This window comes from Pristiophorus japonicus, chromosome 18 (assembly GCF_044704955.1).
Source record: "Pristiophorus japonicus isolate sPriJap1 chromosome 18, sPriJap1.hap1, whole genome shotgun sequence".
Lineage (NCBI taxonomy): Eukaryota > Metazoa > Chordata > Chondrichthyes > Pristiophoridae > Pristiophorus > Pristiophorus japonicus.
Window position 1 is genome coordinate 27,181,973 of NC_091994.1, and position 24,949 is coordinate 27,206,921.

The 24,949-nt window shown below is 43.1% G+C and overlaps 1 protein-coding gene across 1 annotated transcript in view; it reads right to left on the reverse strand.

Moving 5' to 3' along the window:
* Window positions 1-24,949, reverse strand: part of unc13a (unc-13 homolog A (C. elegans)) — a 471,750-nt gene that overhangs the window by 291,976 nt on the left and 154,825 nt on the right. Inside the window, exons 5-7 of the mRNA XM_070859800.1 lie at window positions 23,127-23,250; window positions 7,579-7,652; window positions 4,072-4,126 (exon numbers count right to left, since the gene is read on the reverse strand). Coding sequence (XP_070715901.1) covers window positions 4,072-4,126; window positions 7,579-7,652; window positions 23,127-23,250 — 253 coding nt within the window. The remainder of the gene's footprint in view (window positions 1-4,071; window positions 4,127-7,578; window positions 7,653-23,126; window positions 23,251-24,949) is intronic.

Genomic DNA, 24,949 nt, shown 5'->3' on the forward strand with positions numbered 1-24,949 from the left:
CACTGATTTTGTTTAAAAGTCCTTTGATCTCGATCTGTCTGTGAACAGGGGAGATAAAAATATACAGGCTGGGACACAGGCTGACAAAAGGTTTTTTTGAAACAGGACTGTCAGGCTTCTTAAAGCAGAAAGTTGTGAGCGCTTTCATTAAGTGAAAAGATTACAAATGCTGGAGTACTGTTAGAAGCCAGCTTGTTTAAGTCAAGTCACATGATTCACTGATGTGGGCTAGAAAGGAACGTACTTTATTTTGCATTATTATATGAAGGTATGTTGTACAGATCAAATTATAAGGTCATAACAGTTTTCTGTATGGTTATCTTACTGTGAAATAAATCAGCTAAATGATTTGTATCTGGTCTTATCTCACCAAGTGTTACTTAGTCGGCCTTGGAGACTGATATATTACAAGTGCAAAAGATGCAAAATCTGGATCAGGTCACAAGAAGATACAAGTACAATGTCGAAATCGGGAATCCTCGGGACTGAATCCATGCTGGTTTTTGGGTTTTCCCGGATTTCAGATAAGAAAATCAGTAGTCTGGAATCCGGAATGCTCGACTGAATCCGTGCCAGGTTTTGAGCGGCGAGGTCCGAAATCCTGCAAAATCTGAAATCCGGCATGATTTTCTTGTCTGAAATCTGGAATCCTCGACCGAATTCGTGCCGGATTTTGGGTTTTGCCTCAAAAATGTCCAGTTTTCAGACAATAATTCCGGATTCCGGACGACTCCATCAGCTATGCGCAAAATGTCCAGTTTTCAGACAATTACGGTTTTCGGAGTTCCAGATTCGGCACCCCAAGTCACACTATCCTACAAGCACAGATAGGGGAGTGTGAGTCAACTCCCAAAGTAAGGCATTCAGCCTGCTTATGGCAGCAACTGGCGCTACTGTATTTGAGAAGGCATCTGCGGCAAGCCTGGATTCGCAAAACTGAAATAAAATGCTGTAATCTACACTGATCGTGAAGTCTATTTTCATGTAGCTTTCATATTTTGATATATTTGTTTGCTGTTACTGTCATTTGTTTTGTTGAAATATTATCCACCAACAAAGCCAATGGCATGGACTGTGATTGTAAGGAGAAACTAAAAAAATAGCGAAAGGTTGCATTTTATCAGATAGTGAAAAGCGCATCAGTGAATCCGCGGGAGAAACAGATAATGCAGCTGTTAAATCAAGTTACTATTAGTCTAAAATTAGATAACTTTAAGTTGTTCTTTACACCGTTAACCACACCTCCTGAAACACCTTACCCCCATGGTCAGCTTCATGGGACTGTCATGGTTCCATTTCTAACTATCCAAACACAACAAGCACATCTCGCCTAATGGTATCTGTTCCCCTCGCACCTGTTGCCCTCAGGGTACTTCAAAGATTTAACCCTGGCTCAATCTTCCTTATCTACATGCTGCCCCTCAGTACTGTCTTCCACAGGCACAGGGCCTGCTTCCATATGCACAGCACCACCACTTCTTTCAAACCCTCGAATGCCTCCATGCTGACAGATCAGAAGATTTTGGATGAGACACATCACCTTGCAGTACATAGGAAAGACCAAAACAATTGTCTTTGGTCCTCACCACAAATACCACTGCCTTGCCATTGACTATCAGCCTCCCTAGCCACTCTTCTGGTCTGAACCATACCATTTATAATCTTGGCGCCTGCTCGACCTAAACTGTTTTAAATCGCACATCCTTTCCATCAACAAGCTGGCTTACTTCCACTTCTACATCATCTGACTCTTCTCACTCTTTTTCCCCCCTACCCCCCCACACCAGTTTTAAAAGTTTTACATTTAACAAATCTGTAATTTACTAAGAATCTGACTAGTGTACACCTATGAAACTAGCAAATGGTGCAGTGTAGTTTTTTTTTTAAAGTCATTTTCAGTGATTTTAAATCAGATTACTCACAGGCGGCACAGGTGGAGGACTAGACATCCTTATTAAAAATGCTCATTTTCGTGATAAACCCATTTTCAGCTGTATTAGTAAAACAGCACCCGAGTTACTACTCAAATACATCAATGAATTTTTTTTTAATGCAAAGGAAAAAAAACAATTATGTTCTATTACAGTTCCCAATTGCGTCGGTTCATTGAAGATTTTAAGTTTGTGATTATGCAAATGAATTTGGGCTGCAACTTAAACCATAAATTGACTTCAGAAAAACAGCGTAACTTATGCCAGTTTTCTAATTGTGCCTTAAGTGGAAACTCTACCCATACATCTTTTATCCTGGGCTACATCAATAAGCAGATTATTACCTAGGATGTAGCTCTACTAGACTACCAGTCTGAGTGTACTAAGAGCAGGTTCTACAACCTCAGTTATACTGCAAGCTGTGCCTTGCAAACTGCCCACCAGGAGAGAGCTTTGCAAAAATATACTTATATGCAAGTGTAATGCCCAACTCTCTGGCAGCTTTATTTAATGTTAGGAGAGCATGGGTGGCAGCGTCCGCTATCTCATAAGCTTAAAAATACTCAATACTAAGTTTATAAAGTGCCCAGGAGAACGAATGGGCTGCCTAAGCACATGTTAAACAGGCTAGAGTTAAACTCCACCTAGCGATCTGGACCCAATCATGATTTATACTGCCACCTTCACATCAATATACACCTGAAACCACTTTGCATTGAGACAATAGTGACAAAAAAACTCCACCACTTACACTGCTTTAATATTGTGTTCAAGAATGGCTAAGCCCCAAACTGTATAAAGCTAAGATAATTAGCAGTCATATTCGCACCTCAATCCCCAGGCGCATTCACACTTCAGTGCCAATGCATTTCCATGCTCTGCTGCAAAAAATATATACTTTCTTCAGCATGAAATGGGTTATGTCAGTTTTAAAGTCCCCTCCACCTTACTACTTTAAGTCATCCTACCTACCTACCAAGAATTGTTAAAACTCATCTTCACTAGAATTGTTGCTGAATGGAGAATCAAGCAGCACTGGGTTGTAAAGCAAGAATTATAGTGGCTTACTGTTGCTTTGCCACAAGCATTCATAGTACTCAAAATTAATTTCAAAATTGAGACAGGTTTCCATGGAAGCTCCTTTTTGTTTAATGAAAATAATTCAAATCAAAGCCACTGAAAATGGTAAACCGATCCCCTTGTAATGTGTCATAGTTTCCAAGAGGAGGAAGCAAGGGAAGAAGCAACACATCACAACACACAACTGCACAATCCGTTGCACAGAATAATATAAATATGTTTCTCAGTACATATCAGAACTCAGTCAGCATCCTACTTTCTTTTTATAGGATCCTGAAAAGGATTACTATTTGTGAGTGACTGTGTGTGTGTCAAGACCTTAATTTGAATTTACAATTGAGGTGTATTAGTTGCTGCAGTGTATGTGAGCAGATGGATCTGTGAACAGTGGAAATACAAACCCACATCATTTAATTTTATTCAATCATGTGAGATCATGTTAGTACTATTCCGGTCTCAATGTTCACTCGTTCACTTTATGTATTGTATCAACTGAGGTACATGAAAATAATTATTCTGACAATGATTAATGGAAAGGTGAGTTTATATTGTAATTTGAATGAAATGAACACACAGCTGGGCTAATAACAAGATAACTGTCAGATCTTAAAAGCTTCCATTAAATATAATTAGCAAGGCCACTGATTTACAGTTTTCATGTGACAACAGTTGGAACTTTATTCCTCAAAACAGTGGTAAAAATCATTGAATCGAGTAATAGGTACATAATTTGGCACTACTCACTCACTGTAAAACCAGTGGTCCTGATGGTCATATATGGTAGTGTCAAGTAGCTGTCATTTGTCAAGTAATTCAATGGCCTTAGAAGTTCCTGAATAACCAACGTAATCCTAAGGTTTATATTGTTGATTAGTACAAGGTTGTTATTGAACTTATGACATATTACAAGGGGATTGGACAATTATGCAAACTAAAGGTCTCCTGTTTTGATTTTAATAAAGTAGAATACAGATTCCTTTTTGTTAAAAATTGACGAGTCTTATTCTGTACATTAATAACTATAGATTTTCAAATACCATTTGTATTCAGTGATACTTACAACATTGTGAACCTGGAACAGCTAAAGGCCTCTCCTCCTCTTCTTGGAATGCGTACTAATTTTAAAAAAAAGGTACACCTCAATATTACAAGCCACAGCAACTTGTCAGCACTAATGTACTGAACTCTACTTGTATGGCCTTTCATTATATGCCATTTATTGTAAACGCATGGGAGCTTCAGGTTAATTGCCCAGATTTTGCGGTCAGCGATGAATGGCCCGGATTTTGAAGTCAGCAGCAATGGAAAGATGCTCGCCGTTCACCTCACTGACAGCTGTCCAGTGTTTTTGCGGGCTTTTGAGCGCAGACTTGCTCTAATCTGGCGCTTCATCCAGCGTGGCACTCTTTACAGGGCATTTGTGGTGTCTGTGAGCAGATCAAGAAACAGCAAGGCTCTTCAACCTATCAGACTGAAGAATCCTCAGAGTCATGCAGGGACCGAAATTCAGGCCCACCAGAAAGCTGGTGCACTTACGATTTTTTAAAATGTTTTTACCTCTGTCTCGGAAGAGATCGACTCTTGATTGATATTCAGGTCTTTGTCTTTTTTTTCCCGAGCAGACCAGAAGTCGGTCATAATGGGGGTGGAATTGCAGTGGTAATTGCTGGGGTGGGACCAAGTCTCTGCCACTGTCACGCAGCAGCACAGCTGTGGTGATGTCAGTGCGCTTGGGCATAACCACGTCTCTCCCCTCATTTAAAAGGGGAGAGAAGCAGAGATTTTTTAAGTTTGGCCACTGGGCCACCAAGGAGGGTTTCGGCCAGGCCAGCAGCCTGTTGAGGGGCTGCCAAGCTACCTGTTGGCGGCCCGACCGAACCCAGGACCAGAATTGTCCAGCCGGCAAAAGAAAAGACATGGCGGCCACAGCAGTGCGCCCTCTCCTTGAAGGGCCACCAAGCTGCCGTGACGCTCATACACGAAACAAGGTACACCGACAGAAAAAGGTGTTGGGGCACCACGCGGCGGAGCAAAGATTTTTTGAGGTAAATTTTGCGTGGAGTGGAATGGAGGTGCGGGAGATCGGCGGTGCACGCTTTAATGATGTGCTTGGGGCAGTCGACAACAGCGGGGCGGAAGTGGGGCCTGTCCGAAAAATCCCCGAGGTGAATTTGGATTGTGGTGGCCAATCAACTGCAACCCGGCAGCCACTCGATTCCACCGCAAAACAGCCGTAACGGGCCTTATCCGGACCCTGAATTTCGGTCCCAGGAAGTATAAAACGGGATACATAAAATAGATTTCAATCATGTACAGAAAGCAAAATAAAAATTGGGGAAGACAGATGGGATTAAAAGAGATAAACGAGACAGACTGAAAAAGCTAAAAAAATATTGTTATTTTTATTTTTATTAAATCTCCAGCACTAATTAACTTCTGAAGGAATAAGACTCCATGCTTGTAAAATTATATTTTCAGGACCAGAGAGATTGTTTGGAGAGCAAATGTAACGCACCTATTTAAAAAAGGAGGCAGACAAAAAGCAGGAAACTATAGCTCAGTTAACCTAACATCTGTCGTTGGGAAAATGCTGGAGTCCATCATTAAGGAAGCAGCAGCAGGACATTTAGAAAAGCATAATTCAATCAACCAGAGTCAGCATGGTTTTATGAACGGGAAATCATGTTTGACAAATTTCCTGGAGTTCTTTGAGGATGTAACGAGCAGGATGGATAAGGGGGAACCAGTGGATGTGGTGTATTTGGATTTCCAGAAGGCATTCGATAAGGTGCCACACATAAGAGGTTACTGCACAAGATAAAAGCTCACGGGGTTGGCGGTAATATATTAGCATGGATAGAGGATTGGCTAACTAACAGAAAACAGAGAGTCGAGATAAATGGGTCTTTTTACGGTTGGCAAACAGTGACTAGTGGGGTGCCGCAGGGATCGGTGCAGGGTCGTCAACTATTTACAATCTAAATGAATGACTTAGATGAAGGGACCAAGTGTAATGTAGCCAAGTTTGTTGATGATACAAAGATGGGTAGGAAAGCAAATTGTGAGGAGGACACAAAAAATCTGCAAAGGGATATAGACAGGCTAAGTGAGTGGGCAAAAATTTGGCAGATGGAGTATAATGTGGGCAAATGTGAGATTATCCACTTCGGCAGAAATAATAGAAAAGCAAATTATAATTTAAATGGAGAAAAATTGCAAGATGCTGCAATACAGGGGGACCTGGGGTTCCTTGTACATGAAACACAAAAAGTTAGTATGCAACTACAGCAAGTAATCAGGAAGGAAAATGGAATGTTGGCCTTTATTGCAAGGGGGGTAGCGTATAAAAGCAGAGAAGTCCTGCTAAAACTGTACAGGATATTAGTGAGGCCACACCTGGAGTACTGCGTACAGTTTTGGTCTCCGTATTTAAGGAAGGATATACTTGCATTGGAGGCTGTTCAGAAAAGGTTCGCGAAGTTGATTCCGGAGATGAGAGGGTTGACTTATGAAGATAGGTTGAGTAGATTGGGCCTATACACACTGGAATTCAGGTGATCTTATTGAAACTTGTAAGATAATGAGGGGACTCGACAAAGGTGGATACTAGGGGACATAGAATAAGGGGCCGCCCATTTAAAACGGAGGAGAAATTCTTCTCTCAGGGTTGTAAATCTATGGAATTCTCTGCCCCAGAAGGGAGTAAAGGATTATGAGGTGCGGGCAGGGAAGTGGAGCTGAGTCCATGATCAGATCAGCCATGATCTTATTAAATGGCGGAGCAGGCTTGATGGGCCAAATGGCCTACTCCTGCTCCTATTTCTTATGTTCTTATGTTTGGCAGTAATTATCACTTATCACACAGTTAAACATTCATTTACTCCTGAATGCACCAGCCCTAACTTTTTCTTGTGTCTTTAGTGGGGAACTAGTGGACAAGTGCCCCAACTTTACGCTATTGTGTTGATTTCAATGTGAAGTCGATCAGCAAAGTTCTGTTATAGTGCACCCTGTGAAGGAGCATGGTTTCTCTGACAGCAACCTAATAATTTCCGGGTTTAACGAACATGTGTGGACGCTGGAAGTTGGTGTCTGATATACTCCATTATAACAGTGAGCACAGACAGCCTCATCGTTATTCCCATTGCAAAATCCAGATCAATTGTCTTGCAATAAAATGACGCAACAGCTCAACCCAAAAGAGGGATATTTTCCTTTAACCCTCAAAGTCTTGCCAAGAGTAAGTACTTGGATTGCCAAAATTATATGATGTTGTTTGTGCTTGAAATTATAATAAACATTAAATTTTCTTTGTCTTAGTTTTACAAGTTCAAAATTGGCAATATTATTGAATCCAAAGAAGTAATCCTGATTACATTGCCTGGTAACACAAGTTTCCCTATACTGCTCGGGGCTAATTTTTTTAAAAGGCGATGCATCCAAAATGATCTAAATTTTTCAAAATTTATTTCAGAAGTAGATAAGTTCTGTAGCTCTTAACTTTCCAGTGAATTACTAATCATATAGTGATGTCTGTAAATTCAATTTCACTGTATTTAACACTTACATCATCGTGATCCCTCATTGCATTCAGTTGCTCCAGTTTTTTGGCCCAGTATCGTGCCTCTTCTTCTGGAATATCTGCAATGGAAAGTACAAATTTTCATTTATATTTGAAGAAATGCTTAAACATTAAAATGTATATGTTTATAAATCACTACAGTTATTCAAACTAATTCAACAACAATGTTAACAAAAATGCAATTAGCCATTAAAATATGAAATCCAAATGTGATGCAAACGTCAACTATCTTATTACATCCAACAGTCAAACTAAATATTGTCAAATCTCATTGTTACAAATTCAGTACACACAAAGTTTCCTTATAATTATTTCTGTGCACCATGTAGTAATTTCACTGTAGTCAATGCAGGGTTTTAAAGCCTCAACAAACTATGAAACCTATTTTGTCCTTTCCCAAGCATTTAAGGTAACTGAGTTCAATTATTCATTTGACCACTTTGAATTATTTTAATCATAAATATTTGTTATTCTAAAATGCATGGTGGTTCCCCAATGGAGTTGTGATGAGAAAATGCAGAGTTCTAGTTTTTTCAGGTGCAATTTATTATGTTCTATTTCCATCACAAATTGTATACAATTCCCAATTTTTGCATAGATTTTTTTTAATTACATACAAATACTAGTTCATAGCATCAATAAACATGAATGAAAAGAAAAATATTGAAAAATTGTTAGTAGCCAATCAAGCTTTGCCCATTTTGGCTACCAATCTTTTCAGACAATGCAACAAGATGGAGTTGGGTACTGGAATCTGGTGGGGACAGACGATCTAAGAGTTGGTGCAAATGGCACAGATGAAAGAACTGTAGTGCTGAGACTAAGGACCAAGGTCAGGAGGGAGTGTGGAGGCTGTGGCTTGAAAATGTCACATAGGATGGAGTGAGTAGAAATGGTGGAAACCTGGGAAAGTGTGGGCAACATTTGACTGGGGCCAGGGTTTGGAAGTGATCTAACAGCACTCAAGGTAGAAGGGGAGGACATTTGGCAACACAGGGGATAGTGGGGAGGGAGGACAGTAGGTTTCAGTGGTAGTGAGAGGGGTAGGGAAGAAGGTGATGAGCAATACTTTAGAGGCAAAGGTAGATGATCTTCAAAATGGACTAAATACAGGTTTGAAGATCAACTCAAAAAAGTCATAAATATGCCAACTAGAACTAAGAGGTTATGCATGTGCAAAAGTCCCAAAACAGGCAGTAAGAGACACTAACACAATCCAAAGAGTTCCAAGATGTATTGGCATGGAAAGTTCAAGTAAAGGCGGCAAGTTGTAGAAAATAATATAAAGCAAGCCTGAGGCCAGAAAGAGGGACAGGCCTTTGTGAAGGAAATTGTTGGAGCTATTTATAATATGGCACTTGCAAGTTTTTGAATAAGTTTGGCAATTTGTTTCAGAATTGTTTATTTTTTGTGCAATTATGATGTTTTAAATTATAATTTTAGTTGGGATCCAACAGTTTAAAATTAAATCAACAATTTGACTGATTAAAATTTTACCAATGAACAGTGAATGGAAAATTCTAGTAATGAATTTTTTTTTAAATAAAACAATTGTTTTTTTTTTGCCAGTGGAATATTTGATGCAATCTCCATGACCCACTTTATAGACAGCAGTTTGTAATTTTTTGGCAAAGGGATATTTTCAGCCAATAAGAACTTATTGCCGTATAAATATTTTCCAAACCATACGGATATATTTTGCCCTATGAGTGCATGCCAGACCCCAAACTTTTAATTACACATTTGCTTAGATCAATAAATTGACTAGCAAGTTATTTCTCAGACAAATATAACACTGTAATTTGAAAAATCTGTAGAAAACTATACCAATCATCAGTGTGTAGTAACAAAGTAATTCTGGCTTATTTGTATAACAACTTCCATTTCATTTTATTTCTAATTTAAAGTAGAAATAAAATAGGAAAGTCGTAAAAAGAGTATTTCAGTTTTCATTCGTTAAGGTCTGAACATGGTTTATCGATCCTCGTTTTAATTCACTATTTTCTTTTTTCCTGGCTGTGCTGAGTGCCATAACAGCAATTTCAGTTATGGATTTTGGGAGAGAAAAACATATTCATTACCTGTTAGGTGGATCTTCTCCACAGGGATTCTCCTTAAGCTAATAAATTAGATGTCTATTATAGTACATCTAGACTCCCTTTTGCAGAGCCACAAAACAATATCTAAACTGCATTTGCTCTGGGGAGTTGGATAGGCAGCATGTGTATATATGGTTCTAGATTTGGGTTTCATTCTCTTTTACGGAGCTATTTTGGATGGAACACTATTTTCACTTCCCGTCCCCTCTCCCCCACCCAACCATAGGGTAGAGTGCATTTCTCATTGGTTTTCAGCATTTAAATGGTCCCAAATTTACAGTGCATCATGTACCTCTCCTGTTTTCCACCTTCAAATTGGTCTCCAAAAGTTATTTTTTCAGTTGAGCAGTTAAAAAAATTAGGCAGCATTTCACACCTCCTTAAATCTGCTATTCATTGCTAGGTGCTATTGATCAATTTTTGTGAATTAATAAGCACTGCAAATGATGACACGATTCAAGCACATTAAATTGAATAGAACATTCGGCACCTTACTGTATTTGTTATTCTGTGGAGTATTTGACTGCTTCCAAACCCCACAGCTGATTATGCAGCATAGTTGCAGTGAAGGATAGTATGCAGGTACAGCAAGTGATAAGGAAGGCCAATGATATCTTGGCCTTTATTGCAAAGGGGATGGAGTATAAAAGCAGGGAAGTCTTGCTACAGCTATTCAAGGTATTGGTCAGGCCACACCTGGAATACTGCGTTCAGTTTTGGTTTCCATATTTACGAAAGGATATACTTGCTTTGGAGGCAGTTCACTTGGTTGATTCCGGGGATGAGGGGATTGACATGAGGAAAGATTAAGTAGGTTGAGCCTCTACTCATTGGAATTCAGAAGAATGAGAGGGGATCTTATGCGAATAGAATGTTCCCGATGTTGGGGAAGTCCAGAACCAGGTGACACAGTCTTAGGATAAGGGGTACGCCATTTAGGACTGAGATGAGGAGAAACTTCTTCACTCAGAGAGTTGTTAACCTGTGGAATTCCCTACCGCAAAGAGTTGTTGATGCCAGTTCATTGGATATATTCAAGAGGGAGTTGGATATGGCCTTTATGGCTAAGGGGATCAAGAGATATGGATAGAAAGCAGGAGAGAGATACTGAGGGAATGATCAGCCATGATCTTATTGAATGGTGATGAAGGCTCGAAGGGCCGAATGGCCTACTCCTGCACCTATTTTCTATGCTTCTATGTTTCTATGAAACGTATAAGATTATGAGGGGCTTGACAAGGTGGATGCAGAAAGGATGTTTCCACTGATGGAGACTAGAACTAGAGGGCATGATCTTAGAATAAGGGCTGCCCATTTAAAACAGAGTTGAGGAGGAATTTCTTCTCTCGGGGGGTTGTAAATCTGTGGAATTTGCTGCCTCAGAAAGCTGTGGAAGCTGGGACATTGAATAAATTTAAGACAGAAATAGACAGTTTCTTAAACGATAAGGGGATAAGGGGTTATGGGGAGCAGGCGGGGAAATGGAGCTGAGTCCATAATCAGATCTGCCATGATCTTATTGAATGGCGGAGCAGGCTCGAGGGGCTGTATGGCCTACAACTGTTCCTATTTCTTACGTTCTTATGTTATGACAGTCAGATTTTTGAAAAATTGCCTCCACATGCATTTCCCTCTATATAACTGTATTTTATCTTGGCTACTGAGAATAGCATTATGTTGAGAGAGCAGTGGTGTTTCAGTTTGAACTCTGATGGAGTGGTCTATTTTTCCCCTATACAATGTTTTTTCTTTCTAAAATTACACAATTCCAGATAGATTATTGATTAGAAGTGATGGATTGGTCTCAAACAACTGGGCTCCTTAGATAAATTTTGCAATGACAATAAATCCTTGCTTTTTCTCATCACTGAAAGATCGCATATATCCCAGATAATTTAGCACCTATATAAATTATTTATTAATGATAATTTCGGTCCACTATAATCAGCGCACATACTTGTACAATCTTCACTAAGCTCTAACTAGGATTGTGCAGTGTGTATGCATTTTGCATGTCAGCAGCTTTGCATACAGCAATGAGTTATCCATTTATGGAACTTAACATGATGAAACTGACATCGTTGACCAGTAGCAATTGCTCTGGTTCATTTTTCTTCTGAAAAATTGATTTTGACTTGTGCAGTTATTAATAGCTGTCAAAAGTCTCCAGTGCAGTATTTTAATTATATGCTGACATTAAATGAACTCTTTAAGGAAATTAACTTTACATGGTTAGGATCAAGTGGGGTCTTACATTATGCAATAAAAGCAGCCAAACAATGGATACAGTATTCTCACAGACCACCAGTAAAGCAGCACCACTTTTGTGTTGCAATGGATCTCACTCCATATCTTTCTCCCTTCTCGAGCCAGAATTTTCGTTACCTGAGCGGGTCAGGTCACGACCCTATTTTTGCTTCCATCCCGCTGCAGAAATCGACTTTGCGCTAATGGGGCCAATTAAGCCCGCTCTGCAGGTTATCCGGCCCTATTAAATGATGCAGATCTGATGATGTCATCGATGATGTGTTTTCAGCAGAGGTATTTAAAGGAGCCATGGCCACATTGCATTTGAAGGTTCATCAAGGAGTGTTTTGACTGCTCCAAACACTTGAGGCAGAGAGCTGCACCCAGGTTCTCCGATGTCTCCCTCCATACGAAGTCAGAACATGCAGGGAGATCCTCTTCCCTTTAACTGGGCGGAACAGACCTCTCCAGGAGACAAAAAGAGCCTGGCTCCAAATTGCAGAGGAGGACTTAAGCAGGGATGTGTTCAGGAGGACCTGGGTGCAATGCCGGGAATGTTTCAATTATCTTATTAGATCAGGAAAGGTGAGTACGAAGCTACACTTAACTTCATCCTGTGCCTCACAACTCCATCACTCTGCCTTCCCAAGCCTGCTCCTGCACATCATTGCTCACACCAACATACCTTGCATGTTCACCCATCCCTTTCTCTCTATCTACATTATCTCATCCCCACCTTACGAGCCGCCCTTCACACTCATCCACATCCTAATGCAATCATACCAACTAACTGCACACAAGGAGGCCACTTGGCATTGCCACCCCAATCCATCATAGTCTCCCTCTAAAGTTGTAACCCATCCATTCCTTACATTCATTCCATCACTCTCACCCAACCTTCTCTTCTTTCCCTCCTTGCAGGAAAAGAGAGTGCAAAATAAGAGGGAGAGAAAGAACTGGAAGTGGGCCTCCATCATTTGCCACCCCAACAGCAGATGAGGCTGCGTTAGAAGTATCAGGAATGGCCGAGCAGCTAGAGGTGGGAGATGGAGAGAGGGGGACATCTCAGCAAATCTGGTGACAGAATTACTATCATACAGTTACATAGCATACATCAGTTACTCCTATGGGGACTGACGTCATCAGTCCCTGAATGGTCATCATGTGCGTAATGGCATCTGTACCCATTCTTCATATGGCATATCTAACTCATCTCTTTACTCTCTCATAGGCCCATCAAGTGCCCCTCCCCACTGTCCAGGAGGAAGGGGAAGACAACTCTTTAGTGGAGCCTCTAGCATCACCAGGCTTAAAAAGGTACCCAGCACCAGCGCAGAGACCCACACCTCGGTGGGTCCCACACGAGATAGAGTAGTGTTGTCACCTTTCTGTTACAAATCACAAGTGATCAAGAGCAGATGGTGGAGACAGGGACAGGAGTGGAGATTCAACGCTCCCAGTTCTGCTCGGTTGCATGCAGACGCTGAGCCTCGGGGGCCACCCACAAAGAGGGCAACCCTGGAGGTGAAGGAAGTAGTGTAGGGTGTTCAGACAGGTTTTGCGCCGGTGATGTTCAGAGAATGGAGGAGTCCATCTCCAATATGAGTACCACCGTGTCGCAGGCAATGGCGACTGTAGGCTCTTCCAAGGATAGGATGGTCATCTGCGAGGAGCAGCTAATGCGCAACTCACAGGAACACACGGTCTCCATCTATGGAAAATAGATTGCTATCTATGGAGAATAGATGGCAGGTGCTCATAGACCTCCTGTATAGGAGGGATGTCAGCATAGACGTGGGTCCTCATGGCCCCACTGATGTGCAGCAAGATGCTCTCCAGCTCCTTGCTAGTAGGGAAGTGCGGGTGGCCCGTGAGAGGGATGACAGTGAGAGGGGACATGGAAATGTGGGCTCCTCTCAAAGCGCTTACATTTCTCCCCCATTTCCACTGTCAAGAGCCCCAGATGCCTCTTCTAAAAGTGATGGCAGAGTCTGCCCCTGCAGTCACAGGAGGAGCAGACTTTGGCAGGGCCATCACAGGCTCCAAAACCCAGAGAACGGCTGCCAAGAGTATCTAAGCAGTCGCAGCAGGGAAGTGAGCAGGCTGCCTCTACCTCTACCGAAGCCACAGGAGTAGCACCTCATAAAAGCACCAGTAAGAGAAAGATGACACACAAGTAGATTCACAAGGGTAGCCATTTGTGTGTTTTATTCAATGTTAATGTCAAGTTTCCATTAATGTGATGTGATGGCATCCATAAAAATATTTATTTTAAAGGGACAAATTTGTGTGCACCTTTGGAAATGGCTTAGTGAGTTGCAGTGAATGGCGAGACATAACAGTACCTCCAGCAGTGGTGCTAAGTGTGAAAGGAATGGTTTGGTCATTGTAGGGATCCTTTATGGTGTTGCTGTGGGGTGCTGCCAACCTGGCACTGCATCTGGCAGCCATATGGGTATACTGTGTATAGTTAAGTAAACCTGACCATGAGGCCATCCCTGATCTCCCGGGCAGCAATGAGCTTGGCTGCTGGTGGGATCTGGGCCGCAAGTTCCTCCAACTGCTGCCCCTCCTGGTCTTCTAGCTGATGCTCCTTCTCTGAAGAGGCTGTGCGCTCAGTGTCTTGCTCCTCATGCAGTACTAATCCTCGCTACTGTGCTATGCTGTGCAGGGCGCAACAGATGATGATTCTGAAGACCCTGGCTGGTGTGTACGGAACGGCTTCTCCAGATCTGTCAAGGCATCTGAAGTCCATTTTGAGCGTTCCTATTGTCTGCTCTGTGACACATCTGATGGAAAAGTGGCTTTCATTATATCTCTCCTGGGCCTTAGTACTTGGCCTCCTCAAGGATGTCATGAGCTACGTTTCAGTGGATAGCCCTGGTCTCCAAGCAGCCAGCCAGAAAGTTTGTTTGGAAGAGTGACAAGCTGAGGGATGCTGGTCTGGCAAAGGATGAGTGTGTCGTAGCAACTGCCAGGAAATTTGGCACACATTTGCATGATGATCTCTCTACGGTTGAAGACCAGCTGTACATTGAGGGAGTGGAAGCCCTTGTGGTTGACAAAGACTCCTGGGTTATGATGGGGTGCCCTGTTGGCCATATGTGTACAGTCGATGACACCCTGTACCCACGGGAAGCCAGTCAGAGTGGCAAAGTTGAGCGCCCGCTCAGTAACACTAGCTTCATCAGTGCCCAAAGTTTATATAATTGACTGGCTTATCAAAGAGGGCATCAGTGACCTGTGGATGACCAACTGCGAGATACCCAGAATGTCTGCTGCAGATCTCTGGAAGGAGCCTGAGGCGAAGAAGTTGAGGATGCCGGTGACTTTGACAGCCACTAGTAAGGCATGTCCACCCGCTCCTCTCGGCTGCAGGTCTTACTCGAGCAACATCCAAATGTCTGCGATGCCCTGGCGCAATAGCCTGAGCCTCCTTTGGCACTGCTGCTCAGTCATGTTGAGGAAGCTCATCCTCTGCCTGTACACTGTGTTGGGGTACCGCTTCCAGCGCCATGCAGCCCTGCCCTGATCCCCTCTACCCTGTGCAGCATCAGGTGATTGAAGGGAAGGTTGGTGGTGCTGTTGTTGATATGTCTGGTGCTGCTGGTGTTGGGGCTCATCGTGATCAGATTCTGAGGACCAAAGTGAGACAGTATAAATGGCACCCATGCTGACGGAATAGCAACTCAAGTAGCAGCCTGTAGAAAGCCAAATCTGTGCTGGGAATGCAGTCAGCAACAGCTTCTGCCTGAGGGAAGTGATCAGCTGTGAGGTGGAAGATTTTATAGTACATTTCATGCTGTCATCTAATCAGTTGGAGCAATGGCCACTGAACTCCCGCCTCAGGCTGACAGACGTGGTTCCCGAGCTGCGTGAATCCTGTGGGCTGCCAGAGAAATTTGAAAGGTAGGCTAAACAAGGCGCTTAAGAGTCTGACAACAAGGTGATAATGATTTGAATAAGGTCGACCGCCTCCGACGTTCGGGTCGCTGCCGCACCAGCAAACGCCCGAAGGAAAGACACGTGGTGGCGGGATGACGACGGGTTTCCGATCCGCTCCAACTTATTTCAAATTTCCCACCCTACACGCCTCCGATCGCACCCGCCCGGACCCCAGAAAATTCCAGCCTCTGTCTCTACAAACATAAACACCAGCACTAAGCTTTAACTTGAAAAACAACACTGAAAACTTCTCTTCAGATAATGGAAATGCAGACATTTCTCAAAACGTTAATAAAAAAAAACTTAAAATTCTATCTGTGTAGGCAGAAATCCACAAATACTACGACTTGTCTCACAATTCTCCCAACATTAGCCCTTTCTCCTCCCTCCCGTGGAGTCAGCCTACTCTCTGAGCACAAGAATCCCCGGGTCAGAAGTGTGCAAATCCTAACCCCAACAGCATTCTTTAATTATTGACAAAGCACAACCCTCCCCACAGTATACATTCCAGCAAAATACACACGTAATAAATGTCAATCTGAACAGGTGATGACTGGCTCCTACTTTGAATGAGGGAAATACCAACCAATCTGGACCCTTTTCTTGAAGACCTACATGACCATATCTCCCACAAACACAAGGGTATTGGGGGGCGGGGAGGGGAAAGAGAAAGAGGACTCAAAATCTACGCAAACACTACTGTCCAATGGCCCTTGAAATGCAATGCTGACCAAGGATGTATACCTCAATGAATATATCATATGAATCAGTGTATGACGTGCAAACACGAGGACATAAAATTGGAGAAAGAAAAGGTAATTTCGTCCACAAGCTCCTCTTTCCATAGACAGTGCACAATCAATAATGTGCTGACCATTTTTAATCTCCCAAGTGAAAGTTCTGTACAGCACTCTGATCTGCAACCGTTACCAAGCAAACACAATGCACAATAATATAATCTGCTATGCAGGTGTGTGTCATTTCCAGTTTTGTTTAAAACCACTTTTTAAAAACAAGAACATTTTATATGCAGAAAAACTGATGTGCCATTGTTTCACAAATGGTGATTCCAATTGTGGTGTTTACGTTATTTAAGAAGGCATCACAACAGTAAACATCAACTGCATTTCAAAAACTGCAAAACATAGCAGATTCATTGAATTTCTATTTACATGATAAAACATACCATAACCCAGAATTGTACCAATGGGTAAATACAGCATGACATTCAGATTGGCAAGTATTATATCCAATAGGAGAATAGGAAAAATTTCAAGGACCATGTATGGAGGTGCATCATGAGGAAAATTCAATCTAGGCTGATAGTCCAGTGCCGTATGAAAGACTGCTGATTGTGCGAGATGCTGTCCTTTGCATGAGATATTAAAATCCAGCTCCTAACTGCCTGTTCAGGTGGATATCATAAAACCATGATACTACTTGGGGATGGGGGGGGGAAAGCAGAAAATTACATAGAATATACGGCTCAGAAACAGGCCATTCGGCCCAACCAGTCCATGCTGGCGTTTATGCTGCATTCGAGCCTCCTCCCATCTTTGCTCATCGAAATCTATCATACCTCTCTATTCCCTTCTCCCTCATATGCATCTATACTTTTCACTTCAACCACTCCCTGTGGTGGCGAGTTTCACATTCTCACCGCTCTTTGGGTAAAGTAGTTTCTTCTGAATTCCCTATTGGATTTCTTGCTGACTATCTTATATTGACGACCTCTAGTTTATGCCCTTCCCCACAAGTGGAAACACACTCTCTGTATCCAATCTATTAGGTCACCCCTCAACCTTATTTTTTCAAGAGAAAACACACCCAGCCTGTTCATGCTTTCCTGATATGTATACCCTCGCATTTCTGATATCAACCTTGTAAATCTTCTCTGCACCCTCTCCAGTGCCGCTATATCCTTTTTATAATATACTGACTAGAACAGTGTGGTTTAACCAAAGTTCAATACAGATTTAGCATCACATCCCGAATTTTCAATGCTATACCTCTAGAAGTAAGCCCTAGTGCTTGGTTTGCTTTTTTTATGGCCTTGCTAACCTGTATCACAACTTTTAATGATTTGTGTATTTGTACTCCGAGATCCTTTTGTTCCTCTACCCCACCCTCCAAGTAATAAGTGACCTCCCTATTCTTCCTACCAAAATGTAATACCTCACATTTGTTGTATATCTGTAAAGCATGCACTCCCATGTTCCGCCACCAGGGAGCACATCCCCTGAAGTCCCAAAGGGTCCCAGCATCCCTGGGGAGCACTGTATATAAGCCGGCCCCTAAGGCCTGTTCCTGACTCTGGAGTGTCTTAATAAAGACTGAGGTCACTGTTACTTTAACCTCCCTATGTGCAGTCTCATCTGAGTTAGGAACACAATAACTGGCGACGAGTATACGAATCCAACGCAAAGATGCAGCAAACTGTGGGCATCCTGGAGAAGTTCTCGGAGGGTGAGGACTGGGAAGCCTATGTCGAACGGCTAGACCAGTACTTTGTAGCCAACGAGCTGGACGTAGAAGGAAATGCTGCAAAAAGGAGAGTGGGCCTCCTCACGGTCTGCAGGGCACCGACCTACAGCCTCATGAAGAATCTTCTGGCTCCGGTGAAACCCACAGATAAGTCGTATGAGGAGCTGTGTACACTGGTTGGGGAGCATCGTAACCCGAAGGAGAGCGTGCTGATGGCGAGGTATCGGTTCTACACGTGCCAGTGGTCTGAAGGTCAGGAAGTGGTAGCTACGTCGCCGAGCTAAGGTGACTTGCAGGACAATGTGAGTTTGACGGCTACCTGGATCAGATGCTCAGAGACTTTTTTGTACTGGGCATTGGCCACGAGACCATCCTACGAAACCGTTTGACTGTAGAGACACCAACCCTCAGGAAGGCCATTGTGATAACACCAAGCAAATCTCTCAGCACACAAGTGCTAGCAATGTTCATAAATTAACTGGAACTGTGTTTGCGAGCAGAAATGTACAGTGCAGAAACCACGAGTCCGCAACTGCCAGCAGGCCTCAGGTGACCCAGATGACTCAGAGTCCGCAACAAAGGATGAATGCAAGGCAATTCACACCTTCTTGGCGTTGTGGAGGCTTCCATTCAGCCTATTCAAGCTGCTTCAAAGGGTATGTTTGCAAGAGCTGTGGAACAATGGGGCACCTCCAGCGAGCTTGCAGACGAGCTGCAAGCTCTGAAAAACCTGCTAACCACCACGTGGCAGAGGAAGATCGGTCCACAGTGGATCAAAGCAATTTCAAGACTCAGAGAGAGGAAGCAGATGCTGAAGTACATGGGGTGCACACATTTTTGACGAAATGTCCACTTATAATGCTAAATGTAAAATTGAATGGCTTACTCGTAGCCATGGAACTGGACACTGGCGCTAGCCAATCTATCATGAGTAAAAAGATGTTTGAGAGACTGTGGTGCAACAAGGCACTCAGACCAGCCCTGAGCCCATCCACACGAAACTGAGAACGTACACCAAAGAGCTCATCACCGTCCTGGGCAGCGCCATGGTCAAGGTCACTTACGAGGGCACGGTGCACGAACTGCCACTGTGGATTGACCCGGGCGATGGCCCCACACTGCTTGAAAGGAGCTGGCTCGGCAAAATCCGCTGGAACTGGGATGACATCCGAGTGCTATCACATGTCAATGAGGCCTCATGTACCCAGGTTCTTAACAAATTTCCTTCCCTTTTTGAGTCAGGCATTGGAAACTTTTCCGGGGCGAAGGTGCAGATCCACTTGGTCCCAGAGGCACGACCCATTCACCACAAGGAGCGAGCGGTACCTCACATGATGAGAGAGAGAGTGGAAATCGAGCTGGACAGGCTGCAATGCGAGGGCATCATCTCCCCAGTGGAATTCAGTGAGTGGGCCAGCCCGATTGTTCCAGTACTCAAAAGTGATGGCACGGTCAGGATTTGCGGCGATTATAAAGTAACTATTAATCGTTTCTCGCTACAGGACCATTACCCAATACCTGAGGCAGACAACCTATTTGCGACGCTGGCAGAAGGCAAGACGTTCACCAAGCTCGACCTGACTTCGGCCTACATGAAGCAGGAGCTGGAGGAGTCTTCGAAGGGCCTCACCTGCATCAACACGCACAAGGGACTGTTCATCTACAACAAATGCCCGTTTGGAATTCGGTCGGCTGCAGCGATCTTCCAGAGAAACATAGAGAGCCTACTCAAGTTGGTACCACACATGGTGGTCTTTCACGACGACATATTGGTCACGGGTCGGGACACTGTCGAGCACCTACAAAACCTGGAGGAGGTCCTCCAGCGACTGGATCGCATAGGGCTGCGGCTGAAGAGGTCGAAATGCATCTTCATGGCAACAGAAGTGGAGTTTTTGGGGAGAAAGATCGCGGCGGACGGCATTCGTCCCACAGACGCCAAGACAGTGGCTATCAGGAACGCGTCCAGGCCACAGAACGTCACGGAGTTGCGGTCGTTCCTGGGACTCCTCAACTATTTTGGTAACTTCCTACCGGGGTTAAGCACCCTCTTAGAGCCCTTACATGTGTTTTTGCGTAAAGGTGAGAACTGGGTATGGGGAAAAAACCAAGTAATTGCTTTTGAGAAAGCCAGAAACATTTTATGCTCCAACAAGCTGCTTGTATTGTATAATCCGTGTAAAAGACTTGTGCTAGCATGTGATGCGGAGTCGGGTGTGTATTACAACAAGCTAATATTGCGGGGAAGTTGCAACCTGTTGCCTATGCCTCCAGGAGCTTGTCTAAGGCCGAGAGGGCCTACAGCATGATTGAGAAAGAGGCATTAGCGTGTGTGTTCGGGGTAAAGAAAATGCATCAATACCTGCTGCTTGGCCTCAAATTTGAGCTGGAAACCGATGACAAGCCCCTCATATCCCTGTTCGCTGAAAACAAAGGGATAAATACTAATGCCTCAGCCCGCATACAAAGGTGGGCACTCGCGCTATCAGCGTATAACTATACCATCCGGCACAGGCCAGGCATCGAGAACTGTGAAGATGCTCTCAGTCGGCTACCATTGCCCACCACGGGAGTGGAAATGGTGCAGTCTGCAAATTTGTTGATGGTGGCGCAGCCCGCAGACTTGTTGATGGTCATGGAAGCGTTTGAAAATGACAAATCACCTGTCACGGCCCGCCAGATTAGGACATGCTCCAGCCAAGATCCTCTGCTGTCCCTAGTAAAAAACTGTGTACTGCATGGGAGCTGGGCCAGCATCCCCGTTGAAATGCAAGAGCTAACCAAGCCGTTCCAGCGGCGAAAGGACAAGCTGTCCATTCAGGCAGACTGCCTGTTGTGGGGTAACCGTATAGTGCCACCGAAAAAGGGAAGGGAGACGTTCATCTCGGATCTCCACAGCACACACCCGGGTATAGTAATGATGAAAGCGATAGCCAGATTCCATGTGTGGTGGCCCGGTATCGACTCTGACTTAGAGTCCTGTGTACGGCAATGCAGCGTGTGCGCTCAGTTGAGCAACGCGCTCAGAGAGGCACCACTAAGTTTGTGGTCCTGGCCCTACAGACCATGGTCAAGGATCCATGTCGACTATGCGGGCCCGTTTCTCGGTAAAATGTTCCTGGTGGTGGTGGATGCTTTTTCAAAATGGATTGAATGTGAAATAATGTCGGGAAGCACCGCCACCGTCACCATTGAAAGCCTGAGGGCCATGTTTGCCACCCACGGTCTGCCTGACATACTGGTCAGTGACAACGGGCCATGTTTCACCAGTGCCGAATTTAAAGAATTCATGACCTGCAATGGGATCAAACATGTCACCTCGGCCGCGTTTAAACCAGCCTCCAATGGGCAGGCAGAGCGGGCAGTACAAACCATCAAACAGAGCCTCAAACGAGTCACAGAAGGCTCACTCCAAACCCGCCTGTCCCAAGTACTGTTCAGCTACCACACGAGACCCCACTCACTCACAGGGGTACCCTCGGCTGAGCTACTCATGAAAAGGACACTTAAAACCAGACTCTCGCTGGTTCACCCCAACCTGCATGATCAGGTAGAGAGCAGGCGGCAGCGACAAAATGTAAACGATGGTCGTGCCACTGTGTCACGGGAAATTGATCTGAATGACCCTGTGTATGTGCTAAACTATGGACATGGTCCCAAGTGGATCGCAGGCACGGTGATAGCTAAAGAAGGGAGTAGGGTGTTTGTAGTCAAACTAGACAATGGACAAATTTGCAGAAAACACCTGGACCAAACGAGGCTGCAGTTCACAGACACTGCCCTGAACAACCCACAGCAGACACCACCTTTTTCGAGCCCACAACACACACCCAAAGGATCAACGACACCACCCCGGACCAGGAAATCTAACCCATCACGCCTAACAAGGCCAGGTTCACCCAGCAGAGCCAACAACACCCCAGTCCAGTGAGGGCACAGCCAACACACCAGAACAGACATTCTGTTACTTGTCCCCTGACTCCGCATTCCCTGGCCTTGTTCATCAGTCTTTTACGGGATACCTTATCAAAGGCCTTTTGAAAATCTAGAAAAATTACATCTACTACTGTACCATTGTCTACTCTGTTACTGCTTCAAAAAATTCAATGAGGTTGGTCAAGCAAGGCTTTCACTTTTGAAATCCATGCTGACTATTCATTATATTTTTGGTTTCTAGATGTTCTTCTATTTTCTTCTTTAGTAGGGATTCCATAATTTTTCCTACCACCAATGTTAAGCTGACTGGTCTATAATTCTCTGGACATGTTCTAACCCCCTTCTTAAATATAGGTATTACGTTCATTGGAATTCTCCCAGTGTCCTGGAGAACATTCTTACCTTTACCCACAACAAAACATAGAATATATATCAAAAAATTCAATGCACCTATTGTTGGCACCAGTGCAGAGCGATTTAACCATGGAGATGTTTGCCCAATGAAGGAAATTACAAGGAATAAAAAGAAAATAAATGCAAAATATCACTGAAAGAAAAGGACTTGATTCATTCAGTAAAGTTACTAAATGTTTTAAATGGACAGTAAAGGATGGAAGTCAAAGTTAAGAACCACCAATAATTGTCAGAATTTCAAAGTGCAGAAAGTACTCCGGATAAAAAAGGACACAAATACATAATTTTTTTGTAGTATGCTTTTGATAAGCAAACAACACTCTGTTTTCATGTGAAAGCCGATAATTATAAATAGACCCTAATGAAACTGGAAGGAAAAAAAGAACCTAAAGCTCAGCCAAAACCTACCAAGTGGTAACTCAAATCGAGTATCCAACAAAATCCTGTGAAATGTTGGGTCTTTTGTTCCACAGATTTCATTATCTGTCATTATAACCTCTGAGTCAAGAGTCAGCCATTCACCAGGTCCCTCCTTCAAAGAGAAAGAGGAAAGAAAGTGACTGATATAGAGAAAGAAGAACACAGAAAAGGAAGATAAAGTTTAGCTTTGAATGAATGCAATATACAGTATAGAAGTTACAGAGCATATTGAAGGAAGGATGTGCCTTTTTCTTAACTATAGATGGTCAAGACAGTGGTACACATTTATATTGTTCATAAACAAGAAAAGTGGTACAATATTATATAAGATACAGGCAGCTGAGGATGTATGCCACCTTCAAAAAATGCAAAAGATGAGAGAATAGTTCAAACTCAACCACCGATACCATAAATACTAAGACAATCCTCCCTCTATGTAAATCATTTACCATGTAATTGAAAATACCCAATGTTAATATCAGGAATCTTATGAAAAAGTTACATTCAACTTCTAAACTTGGCTAATTTACCCTTGCTTTACTGAATAAAGCGTAGAAATGTTTATACCATCATCACAACAAATACACTAAATGTTTTAATGGTTAACAAATCACTATTTCCTTAAAAATATAGTTGTTCAAATCCAGACTTTTGCTAGGATCTTAAAGATCAATAATGATATTATTGTGTGTTATTTATTGAACAAATTGCACAAAGTAATTGTGATTCAATATAGAGCACAGAAACATGGATTTCGCCCAACCAGTTTGTGCTGTGATAGTCCACATCAATGTTCCCTTTAAGTTGCGCGGCCATGTCTGGAGGTCCTGCGCAGCCGGTGAGCCGGCATTTAAATAGAAAAACTGTGCATGCGCAGAATTTTGAACGGCTTGCGCTGCCCGTTAAAGGGGCTGCGCAGGCCCAAAAAAGTAAGGGAACATTGCTCCACATGAGTCTACTCCCATTCTGTCCATTTCATCTCTTGCACAGTCGACTAAAATGTCACAATAATAGCTTTATCCAGCTATACTGCCCAAACATGAAATAGCTGCTCCAAAACAAAAACAACATTTTTGTTAGCTTTTGGTCTGCTCACTTTCACATTTAATCCTACTTCACTATTGATGCACACTATATTTTGCTTTTTGTAGACATTTCTTTTTTGTATGCATCATGGCCTTGTGCTGTTTTAGCATGCTAGTTAATGTTATAATTATTTGTATTTATTTTCATCATTGTTAACCTTGATTAAAATGCAGCACAGAAAATGTTGATGCAAATGTATTAACCAGCATGTCAAAAATAGCAGAGGAATATTTTAGCCAATTGATGCTTTTATGAGATGGAAATAAAGTGATAGTTCGGAACAAAGTTCCAGTTTTGCACTTTGGCCAAAATTTTTCAGCTTAAACCTAAAGGTTTGCTTGCATGTAGCTTTAGCAAGGTAATGGCTTAATCCTCCCACTTTTCTGGGGATTGCTTAACTTATTTATCTCCATTTTACTTAGTTTGTAGGAGGGATAAAATACATCCTACTGAAATGCATATGCAGAGCTCTGCTTACCAGTGCCAGAAATACATTGACATTTTTAATATTAGCGCTTTTACTCCTGTCCTACTTCAGAGACTTGAGCGCAAAAATCTAGACTGACACTCCAGTTCAGTAGAGGAAGTGCTGCACTGTCAGTGTTGCTGCCTTTTGGATGAGGCATTAAACCGAGGTCCCGTCTGCTCTCTCAGGTAGACACAAAAGATCCCAGGGCGTTATTTCAAAGAAGGGCAGGGGAGTTCTCCCCGTGCTCCTGACCAAT